Below are 16975 nucleotides of genomic sequence, written 5' to 3' on the forward strand. Positions count from 1 at the left end.
TACGTGTATCTCACCCACACTGACATTTCCTGCACTCGTCATCACAATTGTTCCTTCAGCAAACCATCTCTTAATGCAGAGAAATTTGCCTGCAGCTACCAAACACAACCACCCCCTCAGAGATTCGTGGGTGTTTCTGAAGTTCAGTGGAAGCATTTGGAAGATTGTTAAATGGCTCCGTTGTGTCAGCACAAAACTGTCCAGTACTCAAAGATCTACTCAAAGTGCTGCAGATACTGAACACAGTCCTGGGAATTGATTACTTACTGTGGTCCCAAGACCACTCAGAACTCTAGCACACAAGCAAAGTTGTGAACAATATCTAACTGGAATGCTAAAACCTGGGAGTCAGGAGTTATTCCTGAGATATTTTAGAGTGAAAACAGTATTGCATTATGTAGTTTCAGTATTTCTGGGGGCACTTCATTCTTCTGAGGTTGCCTTAGAGTTTGCAAAAGCAAAGAGTTGCTTGCAGTTACGCTGCTTTTGCTTTGAGTGACACTCAGCAGGCAACTACACTGAATAAATATGCAAAATATTTACATTTCAAGTGAGGTGAATGACTGCTCTTGAGGTGGGTTTTTTTAAAATTTCTACAAGGAAATGGGAGTCCTACCAACCAGTATTTAAAAAGCTGTTTTAAGTTATCCTGTGCTGTTTGCTGTAGACATGGTTGAGTCCTGTTATTAACAGATCACCAACAGCAATGTTCTATCTGCTGACAAGAGTGTCAGCAGAAAGTGCTCCAGGGAGAGTGAAACTAAGAAAACAGAGCACTGAGGATCAACCAAAACATCTTGCTTCATTTAAACAAAAAAACCCAAAACAAAAGCAACCCAACCAACCAACCAAAATAACCCCCAAACCAAACACAAACAAAAAAGGCAAGAGTTGCAGAAATAGTGAGGTCTGCAAAAGATGCTGTAAAAGTCTGATAGATTTGGTTCACTAAAGGAACAAAGTTTGCAGTTGACTTGATCATACCCAGTAAACATGGGTCAGAGATTTCCATCAGAGGTCACTTAGTGTGACTTGAAAAGACACAGCTGGAAACAGACAGGTGAACAGGACAGGTGATCAAGTGCCATTCACAAGCTGTGGAACTCCTTCCTTTGACATGGGTGGGCTTCACTCTCTGTAAAGAGCATATTACTGACACAGCTGCCCCAGATAATATCCCAGTATTCTCTCAGTAATTTCACGTACTATTGAGAGGGCTATTCCCAACAAGAGCTTGTTCTAAAGAGAAACAAAGTCTTGCTGAGATTATTGGTTAAACTCAACATCTGTGTAATCCAGGCTGGGGCAAGTAATAAAATGGCTTTTGGGGCCCACATATCAACTATGGAAAGGTGTTTTACAGAAGCTGGTGGACACATTACAATGCCTGGGAGACTAAAAGTACTTTAAAGAACATGTGTTTTTTTTATCCAGGATCACCTGATGATGTCACATAGAATCACAGAATTAGATTGGAAAAGACCTCTGAGATCATTGAGTCCAATCGGTGACCAAACACCACCATGTCAACCAGACCATGGCACTCAATGTCATGTCCAGTGTTAAACACCTCCAGGGACAGTGACACCACCGCCACTCTGGGCAGCTCCTTCCAATGTCTGATCTCCCTTTCTGTGAAGAAATTCCTCCTAATGTCCAACCTAAGCCCCCCGTGGCGCAGCACACCAGTACCACGGCAGTCAGCACTGAAAGCTTTCCATACACTGCCCAAATCTACTTCATCATCCCAAAGCACGGGCCCTGTGCTCCCGTGGCCTCCCCGCATCCCGCCGGTCTCCATGGGAACGGACGCGGCGCGGGGCATCCCGGGCCGCAAGACAACGCTGCAGTAAAACCCTGCCGGGAGCCGCGCCGCAGCCAATGGGCGCTCGGGGACCAGCAGTACTGACCAATAAGGCGCTCGGGGATCGGCAGCGCTGACCAATGGACACTCGGGAGGCGGAGCCGTTGGCCAATGGGGGCGGCCGGCGCGCAGGGGGCGGGGCAGAGGCGCTGCGAGGCGCGCACGGACCCGAGCGCAGCGCTGTCCGCTCTGCACCGCGCCGGTCCCGCAGCGCCCGAACGGTGAGGGACGGGGCGCGGGCGGCGCCCGGAGAGACTCGGCCATCCCGGTACACGGGAACCCCTCGTGTCCCGGCGGCTCCTCCGTGCCTGGGCTCTTCCCCGGCCGCCGCCTCCGGTTTTCCCTCATCCCCAGCAGCTGCCGGCGGCACCCTGTAGCCAGGCGGGGCTGCGAGCTCTTGGCCGCGCGGGCCGGGCTCCCTTCGCCTCCCTGGGCGGAGGGAAGGGCCGTCGGGCCAGGCGGTGGAGCGGCCGCGCTCTCTGGCGGAGCTCCCGGGCTCGTCGGGCCGGAGCGGGGCTGGGGAGGGCCGGGAGGGCGGCGGCGCTTGTGCGGCTCCGGGCCGGGGAGCGGGTGCCGAACGGGAGGCGGCGTTTGAGCCCCGCTGCTCGGGCTGTGCCCGGGGCCGTGCCCGTGCCCGGCCAGGGCTGCCCGGCCAGGGCGGGGGCACCGCGCGGCGCCCGAGAGCGCTTTGGGAATGGCGCTACCTGTGGGGCTGCTCGGCAGCAGGTGGTTCCGGCAGGTGCTTCTGCAACTCTGAATTTCCTTCGGTTTTTTTTTTCTCCAAGCAGGCAATCATGAGTGATCGAAAGGCAGTGATCAAAAATGCGGACATGTCAGAAGAGATGCAGCAAGACTCAGTGGAATGTGCAACTCAAGCCTTGGAGAAATACAACATTGAGAAGGACATTGCTGCTCACATAAAGAAGGTAGATGTTGGCTTGTAATGTGCTCATGAAAAACCAATTGGGGAGAACGCTGCTAGGCAAGTAGCTCTAGAGAAACAAGTTCTAGAGGCACTAGATAATCGAGTTAGACTTTTTCTCTTTCTGTTCCTTTCCCCACTCTTTATATGGACCTTTCTAGGTCCTCTACTTTTCTCTTGTAGTGCCTTGCACCTTTTCTGCCACTGTCGCATTGTCCACGTGAGGACAGAGTGGCAGCTGACTGTCCCTGTGACTGATGAGCTGGTACAAGACACGGGCTCTGTGCAGCCTATTTAAAGAGTGGTGGTTTGACGACCATGTAATAAGTGGGTTTGGTTTTTTCCCTTTCCCACCACATGTAAGACAAGCTGTTCATGCTAATGCTGAACAGATGGTTCATAGCTTACAGTTTGTCACATTTTTTCTCTTGACTCATACTGGGAGCCTGACTGAGCTGCAAGGAGCTAAAGGGTTTGGTTGAGCAGAACAGAAACTTCCATGTCCTCACCAAAATCTCTTCAGCTGATAGCTGTTAGGTACTGCAGTACAAATCCACTGACTGCATGGGTTTGCTCACTGTAGACCTGTACACAGGAATTTATTTGTAGCAGGCTCCTGACAGCAGCATATCACAACACCATCTTATGACCAGGTGTCAGGGATGTGGCAGAGAATTTTCCATCAAGTGTCCTTTCAGCATCCTTATTGTAAAAAACATCTAATGAAGTTAAAATACCAGCTTCACTGGAGATTCAGAACAAGCAGACAAATTCTTAGAAGTCATGGTCTGAGATCATGGCATGACTTTAGGGGAAAAGTTACCTCCCCAAACGTATGTTTTATTCCTGCTCTGCTGGGAAGCACTTTTTAAAATATTTTTTTGGTATGACTAAGCAGCAGATGAGTTATAAAGTGACAGATGATCCTTGTGCTTAAGAACATATGCTGCTCCTTAATTGCTTTCTTCCAAAAGCGATACTTGTTAACAAGTGACAAATCATTGCCAAAAAAACCTCCCCAACTGTTAGACAATATTAGTATAATTACCATGAAAATGCTGACTTTCTAATTCTCTATTCTGTAGGAATTTGACAAGAAATACAATCCCACGTGGCACTGCATTGTGGGAAGGAACTTTGGCAGCTACGTGACTCATGAGACCAAGCACTTCATCTACTTCTACCTCGGCCAAGTCGCTATTCTTCTTTTCAAGTCTGGCTAGAACCATGGACTGTTACTGAAACTTGCACCTGGGTACAGGACTGCACATTGATTCCCACCTTCAGCCTTCCTGGGGAAACACACCTTGATCTTCAGGTCTTTTGTTGTATTGTTAATGGGCAGGGATTTTGCTGTAGCGGCTCGTATTTTCATTGTGGCTATACAGAAAAGCAAAAATGTCTTCCTTGTATTTATTTTCTTTCAAAAGATGGCTTCTTTGCTAATAAAACCGTTGGAACGAGTTTATCCCTTTGCCCTCTTGCATTACCCTCTTTATTGCCATGTGAATGAAAGATGAACATCCCCACCTCTATTCCCACACCCTAAATCCATCCTTTCTTAGGAAACCTTCTTACAAGACTGATTTAAGTGGAAATAAGTTGATGCAGAGCCCTTTTATTTCATAAGCCTTCCATCATTTGCCTTTGAAAGAAGTAAAGGAGTCATGGGAAAAAATCCTTAAACTCCACATGACAAAGATAATAACAGCTTCATAAAAGTCCATAGTTACTTCATAAATCCAAGTTACTTCTCACAAGTATAACATCCTCCTTAAAGCTTAGTAAAAAGAAAGGCATCTTATTTGGAGACTAATCAGTCTGTTTCTGTATCCACACCCACTGCCAACTTGTTCCACTTGTTAGCAGTGCTCAGTTTTGGCCATATCCTTTACGTTACACTTGAAGAGGAATGCAAGTGAAACACCACTGGAATCACTCTTTCTTGGTGGGGAGAGGTAACTTGTGTTCTTCTGAGTCCGGCTGCTGAGCAAGGACCTGCTGCACAAGTTCTTAGAACTCCTCTTGATACCGTTAAAATTCCACAGCTTTCATATCCCTCATGAAAATTACACTTCTGGTGTTTTGTTACACAGACTCACAGTTTGAAACCTGAGTGAATGGCAACAATGCCGAAGTTTAAATTATCATAATCCACTTTGTAAAAGCCTGCATCTTCTATCATTGCCTTCAGCTCCTCCTGAAAAATAAGTGCCACAATTATTAACAACCTGAAGGCCCATAAACCAGCTGGGCACAAGATTATGCTGGAATTGTGTTTTGTGTGTTAGTGAATTTGGGAAAATCCTGCCTTACCTGAGGGGGGAACTGTCGGATGCTCTCCACCAGATACTGGTAAGACCTCCAGTCACCAGCAATAACCTCACCCAGAACAGGGATAACCTGGAAACTGTAGAGATCATAGAGCCTGCACAAAGGACAGTAAATACAGATTAACAGAATTTAAACCCTCTCCAACATGAGCTGTCTCTCTGCCACTATGCTATGCAGTCTGTAGCTGACTTTAAAAGTGCACCAAGATGTGGTCTCAAAGTGTCTCCAGCTCTTATTCTGTCTGAGTACAAACAAGAGAGCCTTGTGACACAGCATAAAGCATCACCACATTCCTACCTGGAAAGGAGAGGGTTGCTGACATGGCTAAATTCAAGGCAGAGAAATCTTCCTCCTGGTTTCAGCACACGATAGGCCTCTTGAAGTGCCTGAGACAAAGCAGATGTGATAAGTTTTCTTCTGTAGAACAGCACCTGCCTATTATCATGCCATGTGATATTATCATGCAGTTCTGATGAACTGAGGGGAATGAAGAGTATCCTGACTGGCAACCTGCAATATTTACTGTAGAGAAGCATCACAAGACAAGTAAAAAAAAAAACGCAAATGTGCCACAAACCCAAAGCACAAATACTCTTGCTGTTACATAAATAGGTTTTTACAAGGCTTTGTGTCAAAACTGTGATGTCGAGTTTGCAATTTTCTTTTCTTTCCCTACTCGCAGTTGATGAAAGTTTGTTGGCAGAGCTCTTATAATTACAGACCAAACACAAAAGGGAGAAGGTGACTCAGCTACAAGAAACTGAAAATCAAAAATGGGCATGATAATTTTTTTTTAAATCAAAAGAAAAGATTTTACTGTGAGGCACACCCAAAGGTTCAAAGAAGGAATAATACTGGGTTTCGGATGAGAAATGTGTAAGAACAGGAAGGAAAGAGAAACAAGAAAATCTTTGGCTACTTTGAAAATTCCATCCTGCATCAAAATAGAATACCTAACAAGAATCTAGACAAAATCCTGTTTAAAACTTTATGTTCTTTCATACAAGAGCAGAGATGTATTCCAGAACCTCTAAAGGTTGTACATCTGCTTGACTTCAACTGTCCTGTTCCTATGGGATAAAATATAAACACTACACAGGAGCTCTGAAAGAGTTGGCAGTTTGGGTGTGTTTTGTATCAGGTCTCCAGGGAGCTCTGCTACCAGACTGCTGTATGCATGAAGGCAAAGAGCCTGTGCTTTGGAAGGGTGCAGACAAAGCACCAGGAAAAGCTATGCACATTAAGTTCAAAGGCACATGGTTCAAGGTGGTTTGGATCCAAATGCTTCACCTTCCACAGGAGCTCTGCCAAGGTGGTACCACACTCCTCCAAAAGAGACAACTAGTGCATCCAGACAGGTGTCACCCCCACAACAGCCAGTCCTTCTCAAAGGACAGAGATAGTTTAGAACAAAGAGTACTACTTATCCTAATTAAAATTGTACTTGTTCTTTATAGGGAGCTCTGCCAGTGTAAAGCACAAGTGGGCTGAACAGGCTGGTTCAACAGCAGCAGCCTCTGTCCCACTCTGCTCTGGCAGTTCTGTTGGCTCAGGCAGGGAAACAGAAGGGGACAGGAAGCACTGGACCCACTGCTGGTGGGATATAGATCAGGTGCTGCAGGAAGATTTGAGAGATGCAGACTGCACTGTGCATGTGTAGATCCAGCCATGCATGGTCAGGAGAAGGTGGGGAATGAGTGCAGCATCCAGCCCTTTGCCCTACAGACTGTGTGGCTTGCAAAGCTGGAAGGATTGGGTGCAACAGGTATAAATCTATCTTTTTATGACAAAGGTGGGGCACTTAATTGCATTTTCCATTCAAACAACTTGCATACTACATGCCACTTATTTTAAATGTTTCAGGAGTAGTCTAGGATCTTCCTCTATCCAAAGGCGTTCTACTTTGCTTCCTTTGTAGAATAAAAAATCATATGGACCTCATGTCAGGATACACTACAGTAACTTACCAAATCAATACGAGTTACATTTCGGATTCCGAAGGCAATTGTGTATACATCAAACTTATCATCATCAAAGGGCAACTCTTCAGCATTCCCAAGTACCCAGGACAAGCCTGTAGGGAAAGAAAAGTCACAGAACTGAGTACAGACTGCTCCAGAAATGCTACAACTCACCCATTCTAGAAGGAATTGATTATTTTTAAAGTGATGTTGAAAACTAATATTTCCATTTTGCAGTTTTGTTGGAGGAAAGACACCTTGACCTATACTCATAAATTTTTCAGACAGAGTAGTTAATTTTGCAGATCAGCAAAACAGATCATTGTTCTGCACATACACACAGTGTGTATGTGCTACAAAGATTTTACCCAAAACTTGCATCATAGTGGAAAGCACCTGGCTGCCATTTGTTTGTGGCAAAGCTGTAAAAAGAGAATCTCTGCCCAAAGTGTAGCTACAGACAATTACTAACATCTTGCCATCCAACAATAGCCAAAACCAACACATTTTGGTAGAAAGATTCCACAGGTTGAAGAACATGAAAAGCCATGCTCCCTCCATCAGGACTATCAGTAGGTGATGCATTTGCAGCTGAATTGCTTCTCAGTCCCCAAAGGATCAAGACCATGTCTGTGGAGCACGGTTGTCTGGGTTATTGGCAAGCAGACAAAATGCACAATCAGTGACTGTGCAACTCATGTTCCTTTTCCCCAGGCACAGCTCCCATTCTTGGTGAATGTACACAGGAAAAAACCTTTGCCCCTTACAGTTTCTTACTATCAAGAATGTTAGTGCCATGGTATAATGCATTATTTACCTTCAGAGTAGCCTAGATGCTGTGCTTTCTGCTTCCCAACTTTTAACATTTCTCTGTTGATGTCACAGACCACCACTTGGGAATCCCCAAGTGAGTTAAATTTGTCCTTTTGGTAACTCTCAAAAATTTCTTGCCATGACAAATTCTGATGCTGCTTGAGCTTCCTCTGGAGCTGGCGTTGTCGTACAGAGCGAACATAATTAATGAATCGAAAGGCAATGTCACCTGCAGTTGTTTTAAAGGAAAGATACACATTTTGGCATGTTTTCTGACTCAAGAAAGATGAAACATAAGGCTTTGAACATCCAACCGACTTATTATTCCTTTTTAGTCATCTATATTTATAAAACCACCCCCTCAGACACACTGTATAGACACAAAAAGAGTGTGTGTGTGTATGTATATAGACAAAAGGGGAACTTCTTAAAAACAAAGAGTCCATGACATTGCACAAATTTACAGTTTTTGATAGCATATTATGGCAGGACTATAACACTTTCAGACCCTCAAAGCAAGATATTACAAAACACAAAGATATTAGTTCTCAACCCTTCTCTGGGAAAGACAAGGAGATGCTTCACTAGCTTTAAAGACAGGGAGCTAAGGGTGAGAAAAAAAACCCAGCAGGCAACGTAATTCTGAAAAGACACAAACAGCTGAAAACCAGTGTGGCATTGTCATGTGGAACTCACCAAAATTATTTACCTGTTCCCCCAGCAACATCAAGGAGGAGTGTTCCTGGGCAAGGGTTCATTTTATGCATGAGGATATCCTTCCACACCCGATGAATTCCTAGAGTCATTGAATCATTCATTACATCGTATTTCTTGGCCACCGATTCAAAGACCTGATAAACTGCAAAGAAAGAACATGGGAATGAGATGCAATTTACTTAAAAATGCTAAAGTCTAAGTAAAACGTGTCCTTTTTTTGCACTGTGGAGGTCTGTCACTATGTGGAGCTGAAAAATACCGCACGAAAACTCATTACAAAAGAAAAATAAAAAAAATTGAATCCTACTGAGCCTGCGGCCCGACAGAGGTCTCTGAAGAAACACAGCCTTCCCGAGCTGAGGGAAGTGATATTATTCACCGAGACTCCCGGTAACGCCTCAAACAAGGGCCCAGCCCCAAACACGTCCCCAGCACTCTGGAGAACGATCACCGGCTGCCCGGGAGCCCAGCTCGGCTCCGGGCCCAGCCCGCCCTTTCCCGCCGCCGCCGCCCTCACTTTTCTCCCTCCTCTCCTCCTCCGTCACGCTCTGGAAGCCGAAGTGCATCTCCGGCCCCGCGGCCAGGCCGCGGCGAGCCCGCACAGCCCCGGCGGGCCGGGAGAGCAGCGCGGGGCAGCGGCACCGCCACAGCCGCACCGCCGCCATCTTCGGGCAGCGGCGGGGCGGGGGCGGGGGCGGTGCTCCGCCGGGGGTCCGCTCTCACCGGGCCCGGAGCCGCGCCCCGCCGGGGGTCCTCTCATACCGGGCCCGGAGCCGCGCCCCGCCGGGGGTCCGCTCTCACCGGGCCCGGAGCCGCGCTCCGCCGGGGGTCCGCTCGTACCGGGCCCGGAGCCGCGCTCCGCCGGGGGTCCTCTCATACCGGGCCCGGAGCCGCGCCCCGCTGGGGGTCCGCTGGCCGGGCCGTGAGCTGCGCTCCGCCGGGGTCCGCTCGTACCGGGCCCGGAGCCGCGCTCCGCCGGGGGTCCTCTCATACCGGGCCCGGAGCCGCGCCCCGCTGGGGGTCCGCTGGCACCGGGCCGTGAGCTGCGCTCCGCCGGGGTCCGCTCGTACCGGGCCCGGAGCCGCGCCCCGCCGGGGGTCCGCTCGTTCCGGGCCGTGAGCGGCGCCCCGCCGGGGGTCCGCTCGCATCCGGACCCACGGATCCGCAGCCCAAGGGGACGCCGCTTCTGCCGGACACCGTCACCGAAGCCTCCCCGGTGCCACCGCTGCTCCGCGGGGCAACGGAACCTGTGCTACGAGGACAAACATGACGGGGAAAAAAAAAAAAAAACAAAACCCAAACCCATCACAACCCTCACGGTGCACTTGAGTAATTTCGCAAATAGTTTTCTTCAACTTTGCTTTATTTTCTTTAACTTTATTTAGTTTTTCTTTAGATTGTTAATTTTGCAGTTTCCTTCACTTAAAGTGAAGCCTCGTGGGGAACAGGAGGGAGGGTTTGTGGGTTCTGAGGAATTGCAAGGAGGAGTGGAAAGGTGCCTCGATTCTGGTCAGGAGCATCAGGCCACATTAGATAGAAACTTTTTTTTTTCCCCAAAAAAAAGCTTGCCCTGCTTATCACATTATTTGAATCATCCAGGAGTTCTGCCAGCTTTGTTTATAAGAAGTTGCTTAACCCATTCTCAGGAGAGATGACATCATGCTGTTAAAATCAGCCTGGGGACTGCATTCCCAGGGCATGAGCTGGGCTCCCTCACCCAGGACTTTCCTGCCATATTGGGAGTTTTAGCACCATCATCAGACCACACCATGATTTTCTCCTATTTTTCTCATATAATATTTTTTAAACGCTATGTTCTTTGTAGCAGGATGCCCTCCAAAGCATCTTATTTGGTTTTTTGGGTATTTTTTTCAGCCTCAGCTATAGTGACAGATGATCTTTGTCTGCCAGAGCAGTGACTGGGAGAGCCCCTCTCACTCAGGACATCAAGGACACTGCAGGGACACCAGCGACCAGCGGCGTTCACAGAGTCACAGAATGGGTCAAGCTGTAAGGGACCACTGTGGGTCCAGCCTTGCTGCTCCAGCAGGGTCATCCCAGAACACATGGCACAGTACTGTATGCAAAAGGTTCTGGGATATCTCCCCTGAGGGAGTCCCCACAACCTCTCTGGGCAACATGTTCCAGTGCAGTCACCTGCACAGTGAAGTTCTTCTTCATGCTCAGGTGGAACTTCTGTGCATCAGTTCCTGCCTCCTGTCCTATTTCTCAGCACTAGAAAGAAGATCCTGGTCCATCCTCTGACCTTTTATATATTTATACACATTAATGAAGTCTTTGTCAGCCACCTTTTCTTGAGGTTGAACAGGCCCAGCTTCCTCAGTCTTCCCTAACAGGAGAGATACTCTGGTCCCTTAATCATCTGTGCTGCCCTCCACTGGACCTGCTCCAGGAGCTCCATGTCTCTTTTGTCCTGAGGAGCCTAGAACAGGACAAAGCTCCCCAGATGTGCCTCATGAGGGCTGAGCAGAGGGGCAGGATCACCTCCCTGACCTGCTGGTAGTGCTCTTCCTAATGCTCCCCAAGATTCCATTGGCTTTCTTGGCCTCCAAGGCACAGTGCTGGCTCAGGGACAGCTTCTTATCCATGAGGACCCCAACTTCCATCTCTGCAGAGCTGCGTTCCAGCTGGTCAGCCCCCAACCTGTACCGGTGCAGGGGATTATTCCTTCCCCTTCTTCCTTCCTGCGTTCAAGCAGCTCAGCCATGAATTAAGAAACAAAGCGACGGGGAAGGGCTGCGCACGGCCTGAGAGCCAGCACTCCCGGCCTGGCCTGGCCTGCGCTGGGCCGGCGGGGCCGCCGGGCCGCCCCAAGGCCGTGCCCCGCCGCGCATCACCGCGGCCGCCGGTCGCCATGGGAACGGCCGCAAGGCATGCCGGGCTGAAAGAAATTGCTGCGGCAAAACCCTGCAAGAGCGGCGGAGCGGGGCCAATGAGATCTCGGGGTGATTATGGCAATGACCAATGGTTGGCGGCCGGTGCTGAGGGGGCGGGGCTGGGGCGCTCGGAGGCGCCGGCGGCGCGCGCGGGTCGGTTAAACAGCCGCGGCGGCGGAGCCGAGTGCGTGCATCGCTGCGCGCCGTCCCGCACCCTCACCGGCTCTACATCCGCACCGCGCCGGTACCGCGGCGCCCGCTCGACGGTGAGGGCGAGGCGTTGCCGGCCTTGAGCATTGGGCAGGGACAGCGGCCGAGAGGGGCCGGGTCCGGCTCGGGAAGTTTGGGACTGGGCAGCCCCGGTGCCTGGGCTCTTCCCCGGCCGCTGGCTCCGGTTTTCCCTCATCCCCAGCAGCTGCCGGCGGCACCCTGTAGCCAGGCGGGGCTGCGAGCTCTTGGCCGCGCGGGCCGGGCTCCCTTCGCCTCCCTCGGCGGAGGGAAGGGCCGTCGGGCCGGGCGGTGGAGCGGCCGCGCTCTCTGGCGGAGCTCCCGGGCTCGTCGGGCCGGAGCGGGGCTGGGGAGGGCCGGGAGGGCGGCGGCGCTTGTGCGGCTCCGGGCCGGGGAGCGGGTGCCGAACGGGAGGCGGCGTTTGAGCCCCGCTGCTCGGGCTGTGCCCGGGGCCGTGCCCGTGCCCGGCCAGGGCTGCCCGGCCAGGGCGGGGGCACCGCGCGGCGCCCGAGAGCGCGCTGGGAATGGCGCTACCTGTGGGGCTGCTCGGCAGCAGGTGGTTCCGGCAGGTGCTTCTGCAACTCTGAATTTCCTTCGGTTTTTTTTTTTTCTCCAAGCAGGCAATCATGAGTGATCGAAAGGCAGTGATCAAAAATGCGGACATGTCAGAAGAGATGCAGCAAGATGCTGTGGAATGTGCAACTCAAGCCTTGGAGAAATACAACATTGAGAAGGACATTGCTGCTCACATAAAGAAGGTAGATGTTGGCTTGTAATGTGCTCATGATATCTTTGTGCACATGAAAAATCAATTGGGGAGAATGCTGCTGGGCAAGTAGTGCTAGAAAAACAAGTTCTAGAGACGCTTGATAATCGAGTTAGACTTTCTCTTTAGGCTGATGTCCGTGTGTTCCTTTACCCACCTTTTATATGGACCTTTCTAGGTGCTGCTTTTTTCTTGCAGTCCTTTCTGCTTACTGCCTTTTTTACCACTGTCCCGTTGTCCACGTGAGGATAGAGTGGCACCTGACTCTCCCTGTGACTGATGAGCTGGTACAAAACACAGCGACTCTATTGAGCTGTCCTGTGGTTTTCCTCTGAGAGGAAGCTTGTTGTTCTTGGTTTCAATTGTATTTAATTTAATCTTAAGGATCTCTTTACAATTCTTGCCAAAGATCTTTTGATCTTTGGATCAAAAATAGCAGGGGAAAAGTAGTTTTCTGCAATTCTCTGTAATCACACCTGTCCTTATGTGGTGATATAAGCCCCCCAAAAAAATATCCTGGTGGCACTGATTATCTTCTGTTTGCAACATCTGTGTCGTCCTTTATGCACGATTAACAATACACGAGAAAGATCTAGTTCAGATTATATTTCCTGCTTTGTCAGCTCAGGGGAACGGAGAAATCAAAGTGCGTCAGTAGAAGTTAAAGTGATCTGAGTGGAAGAGCTGTTGAAATGTTAAGGCCGATCACTGTCTGGAGTTAACTGCTTGGCATGAGAAGCTAAATTTGATAAAGGTTTAGGCCACAAGCTGGGAATTTTCACATGGATATGCTAACTTCTACCTAACGCTGTGAAAAAGGGCCTCAAGAGCTAGTTCAGGCTGGAAAATAAGGAAGTTATAACTGTCAGCAGAAACTTCAACATGAGAGATAAAAAAGACTTTCCAGACGCAATAAAGAACAAGAAGTCCCCAGACCCTAATGTCATTAGTGGTCTGAACTGTGAAGGGTGGGGAACTGAGACTGGGAGGGTGTAATTGCCTGGGAATGTCTTTGTTTGGCATCCGTCTGAAGGCACCCAGCTGGAGCTGTTCTGTTGCTGTACCACTCAAAGCCTGAGATTCTGTTCCAGGACACTTGGGGTGGAGGTAACTTTAAAATATGGGGTACCTGGGATGGAGAAGTTTCTCTAACATGGGAAGTAATTAATTCATACAGAACAATCGTCTCTGCTAAAAAAATGCTTGTTTGCTATGACCAGAATACAGAAAGGTTTTATTTCTCCAGATGCAGAAAGTACCTATGAAAGTTGAAGAGAGAGTTCAGTACTTTTGAAATATGCTTTGTAGCGACTACTGGGAATTTATAGAGGATTTGTTTGAAAATACGTAAAGCACAAGTGCTTAGATTTATTGATCATACTGTTGTTTCAGAGCATGTGGCAGAGAATTTCCTGTTCAGCAGCTGTGCTGCTGATAAACAATGAAGTCTAATTGTGGCTTTGTCTCAAACTAATGATCTTTTACTTGAGAATTGTATATTCAATCATGTTATGAATTTGGGGGAATAGAAGACTACTTTCCTTCAACAAAAGTAATGTTTTAAACTTATTACTGCTCAGTTCAGAAGTGCTGAGGGGTTTTTGTGTGTCTGACTAAGCATCAGGTGAACAATAAGATGTAAATAAAATAATCCTAGTATGTAAGAGCATCTGTTCTTCCTCTGATTGCCTTGCTCAGAAAGTGAATACCTATTAGAAGAGTTCTTGATTTGTCATGATCTGTTTTGCAGGAGTTTGACAAGAAATACAATCCCACTTGGCACTGCATCGTGGGAAGGAATTTTGGCAGCTACGTGACTCATGAGACCAAGCACTTCATCTACTTCTACCTCGGCCAAGTCGCTATTCTTCTTTTCAAGTCTGGCTAGAACCATGGACTGTTACTGAAACTTGCATCCAGTTACAGGACTCTCTGACTAGTTACTGCAGCCTTCCTGAGGACACAGGCCTTGATCTTCAAGGGCAATGGCAGGGATTATGTTGTAACAGATGACATTACATTGTGGATATAAAAAGGAAAAGTACCAAAAAAGTCTTCCTTGTATTTATTTTTTTTCAGAAGGCTCCTTCTTTGCTACTAGAGCTATTGGAGCAGTTTTGCTTTTGCAAGTTTTATAGCCATCTACTGTATTTCCAGATTACTGCTAGTGCTATGCAAGTACTGACAGTGTTTAGCTCTTTATGTTTCAAACTTCTCTTATTCTTCTGATTTTACTTTTATAAAATAATTTTCCCCATCTTGTTTTGCTGAATGTGCTGTCCCAAAAATTGAGCTGTTTCTTTTTCTGCTGTCTCTGGAGAAGTGCGCTGGAGAATAAAAGCCAAGTTCTACCCCAGCCAGGTTGTTATTTCTGGCTGATTTGTATTGTTGTGGTGACAGTGATGATTCGGTCTGATCAAGCCATGGGGAGTGCTGCCTGAGGGGGTGTGTGGGGCTCTGTGTGGGGCCTGCAGCGTTCCCATCGTGGCTGGGTTCCATCCAGCTCCGGACACGGCTGCGCGTGACTCGTCACCATCGCCGGGCACCGGTCGTGATCCCGGGCGTGGAGCGGAGCCTCCTGTGCCGGCCCCGCAGCAAAGGGCAGCAGCTGCACTCTGCCTGGGCTGCTCCAGGGGAGGGGGAGCCCGCTGTGGGCAGCAGGGCTCCGGTGGTGCTTGTGTCACTCCCAGCCACAGAGTGGGTGCTTAACGTGAGCTGGGGCTGCTCGAGCTGTGCCCCTGCCTGGCACACCCAGTGACAGTGGTGGCACTGTGTGGCACTGAGGCCATGCTGGGAATGACAGTTCCTGTGGGGCTGCTTGGCTGGTGCGTCTGGCAGGGGCTTGCTCCTGTAGCTGAACCCTCTTCACTGCTTGATACAGACAGCCATGGTTGATCAGGCAGCTGTGGGAGAGGATACAGACATGCCCCCAGAAATGTGCAGCAGCTTCTGTAGGGTCCATTTGGGCTGTGGAGAAATGGGAAGTTGAAAGAGAAATCAGTCATTATAAAGAGGATAAATACTTGGTTGTAATAGCCTTTCCTGGAACACTATCCACACAAGACCTCAAGGGGCAGCACCACTTTAGAAAAGTGAAATACTGTGGTCATGCAATACTTTGGACTTTTCCTGGGGCCAGGTGTCACCTTAGAGAAATCTCTTCTGAAATCCAGAATAGCTGAATGCTGAGCTGAGCACCTAAGTCACCAAGGAGCGCTGTGGTTAGACAGGCCTGTGCTCTGTCAGGGACAAGAAGGAGCTGTAGTAGCCCTTGGCCTGGGTCAAAGGCCACCTGTCTGTCCCATGTCCTACCCCTGGTGCTGTGCTGCAGGGAGGGAAAATACGTGGAGCCTTGAACATAAGCCCAGTGCCCTCTGTGTTTTTCCAGCAACCACAGGCTCTGCTGATAGCAGCTATCATACCGAGAAAAAACTCAGAAATTTCCTATTGTGGGCTCAAAGCTACTTGACCAAGCAGAGGTAACGGCCAGCCAGGCTAAAAGAACGACCCAGGCTCTTGCTCTTCTACAACAAACGGTGCTCCCAGGAGTAGCGGGAGGCTTTTAGCCGAATCCCCTCCCTGTTCATTACAGCGCCCACAGCATTACAATTGTTTTAGGCAGCGTTAGGCCGCAGCCGCTCTCCCCGGTGTCCCCGGTTACCGGGGCTGCAGCGGCGTTCCCGTCGCCGTGGAAACGGGAGGGGGCGCGCGGCACGCCGGGCTGGGGGAACGCCCCGCCCATCATCCCGCTCCTGGCCAATGAGCTGCGGGGGCGCTCCCGGCGGTGACCAATGGCTGGCGGCCGGCGCGCAGGGGGCGTGGCCGGGGCGCTCCGGAGCGATGGCGGCGGGGGCGCAGGGGCCGGGCCGGAGCCGCCGGGCGGGAATGGCGGAGTGCGGCCGGGCCGTGAGGGGAGCTGCGGGTCCTGCCGCAGCCCCCGCCCTCCCGTGCCCGGAAACTTTGCATGCTTTTTTATTATACGTGACCATGTGTGATCTGACGGTTGTGATAAAGGATCCGGAGCTGTCTGAAGCGATGCTCTGCCGGGTCTGTGGAGGAATGCGGTGTTGTGTGTGGCACTGCAGCTCCGGTAACGAGGTCCAGTCTTCGCTACTGATATCTTCATATTGAACACTATTTGAATGATATGGTTGTTTTTATCTGGGGGGAAGTCTTCCTTGCATTTATTTTCTTTTCAGAGCCTTTGTTAATTTGCTAATAAAAATGTTGTGTTTTGCTTTTAGAAGTTTTGTGTCTCTATACTCTCTTTCTAGTACTGCATGTGCTATTTCTTATTTCTTTTCAAATGTGGAGGAGCAACTTTGTTAGAAAGTTGAGGGTTTTTTTCCCCCTCAAATCCAGAAGATCTAAATACTGTGGTAACTATTCTTACAGCAGTTACCACAGTAATTCCAAGACCAACAGACCTAAATAGGGAACAATCAGGTGTTAAAATACGGCCTGTATGAAGTT

General features: G+C 49.4%; 3 protein-coding genes across 7 annotated transcripts; 2 read left to right on the top strand and 1 right to left on the bottom strand.

The window, feature by feature from the left end:
• Positions 1–1438: 1438 nt before the first annotated feature.
• LOC131585381 (dynein light chain 1, cytoplasmic) lies at positions 1439–4254 on the top strand. Of its 4 annotated transcripts, none has more exons than XM_058851514.1 (3): positions 1439–2085; positions 2650–2790; positions 3872–4254. In XM_058851514.1, the coding sequence occupies exons 1-3, from the start codon at positions 1945–1947 to the stop codon at positions 4007–4009; spliced, it is 420 nt and encodes a 139-aa protein (XP_058707497.1). In that variant the 5' UTR covers positions 1439–1944; the 3' UTR covers positions 4010–4254. The 4 variants fall into 4 exon arrangements, with proteins under 4 accessions (XP_058707497.1, XP_058707498.1, XP_058707500.1 ...); XM_058851515.1 differs by having other exon boundaries at positions 2653–2790; XM_058851517.1 differs by having other exon boundaries at positions 1966–2132.
• Positions 4255–4376: 122 nt separating this feature from the next.
• COQ5 (coenzyme Q5, methyltransferase) lies at positions 4377–9305 on the bottom strand. Its single transcript, XM_058851511.1, has 7 exons — positions 9129–9305; positions 8604–8753; positions 7899–8123; positions 7088–7194; positions 5418–5506; positions 5103–5214; positions 4377–4986 (listed from the first exon to the last, which is right to left on the bottom strand). The coding sequence occupies exons 1-7, from the start codon at positions 9274–9276 to the stop codon at positions 4885–4887; spliced, it is 933 nt and encodes a 310-aa protein (XP_058707494.1). The 5' UTR covers positions 9277–9305; the 3' UTR covers positions 4377–4884.
• Positions 9306–11471: 2166 nt separating this feature from the next.
• On the top strand, positions 11472–14858 carry LOC131585380 (uncharacterized). 2 transcript variants are annotated; one of them, XM_058851512.1, is made up of 3 exons: positions 11472–11774; positions 12354–12494; positions 14253–14858. In XM_058851512.1, the coding sequence occupies exons 1-3, from the start codon at positions 11487–11489 to the stop codon at positions 14388–14390; spliced, it is 567 nt and encodes a 188-aa protein (XP_058707495.1). In that variant the 5' UTR covers positions 11472–11486; the 3' UTR covers positions 14391–14858. The 2 variants fall into 2 exon arrangements, with proteins under 2 accessions (XP_058707495.1, XP_058707496.1); XM_058851513.1 differs by having other exon boundaries at positions 12357–12494.
• The last annotated feature ends 2117 nt before the right edge of the window (positions 14859–16975 follow it).

This window comes from Poecile atricapillus, chromosome 16 (assembly GCF_030490865.1).
Source record: "Poecile atricapillus isolate bPoeAtr1 chromosome 16, bPoeAtr1.hap1, whole genome shotgun sequence".
Lineage (NCBI taxonomy): Eukaryota > Metazoa > Chordata > Aves > Passeriformes > Paridae > Poecile > Poecile atricapillus.

Bases quoted from the DNA above. Each gene is read 5' to 3' on its own strand.
- LOC131585381 (XM_058851514.1), top strand. From the start codon at position 1,945: ATGGACACTCGGGAGGCGGAGCCGTTGGCCAATGGGGGCGGCCGGCGC. The intron at 2,086-2,649 runs GTGAGGGACGGG...TTTTTCTCCAAG, and splicing joins GGTCCCGCAGCGCCCGAACG to CAGGCAATCATGAGTGATCG. The intron at 2,791-3,871 runs GTAGATGTTGGC...TCTATTCTGTAG, and splicing joins TTGCTGCTCACATAAAGAAG to GAATTTGACAAGAAATACAA.
- COQ5 (XM_058851511.1), bottom strand. From the start codon at position 9,276: ATGGCGGCGGTGCGGCTGTGGCGGTGCCGCTGCCCCGCGCTGCTCTCC. The intron at 8,754-9,128 runs GTGAGGGCGGCG...CTTTCTTTGCAG, and splicing joins GGAGGAGAGGAGGGAGAAAA to TTTATCAGGTCTTTGAATCG. The intron at 5,507-7,087 runs GTAAGTTACTGT...GCTTTGTCTCAG, and splicing joins ATGTAACTCGTATTGATTTG to GCACTTCAAGAGGCCTATCG.
- LOC131585380 (XM_058851512.1), top strand. From the start codon at position 11,487: ATGGGAACGGCCGCAAGGCATGCCGGGCTGAAAGAAATTGCTGCGGCA. The intron at 11,775-12,353 runs GTGAGGGCGAGG...TTTTTCTCCAAG, and splicing joins ACCGCGGCGCCCGCTCGACG to CAGGCAATCATGAGTGATCG. The intron at 12,495-14,252 runs GTAGATGTTGGC...TCTGTTTTGCAG, and splicing joins TTGCTGCTCACATAAAGAAG to GAGTTTGACAAGAAATACAA.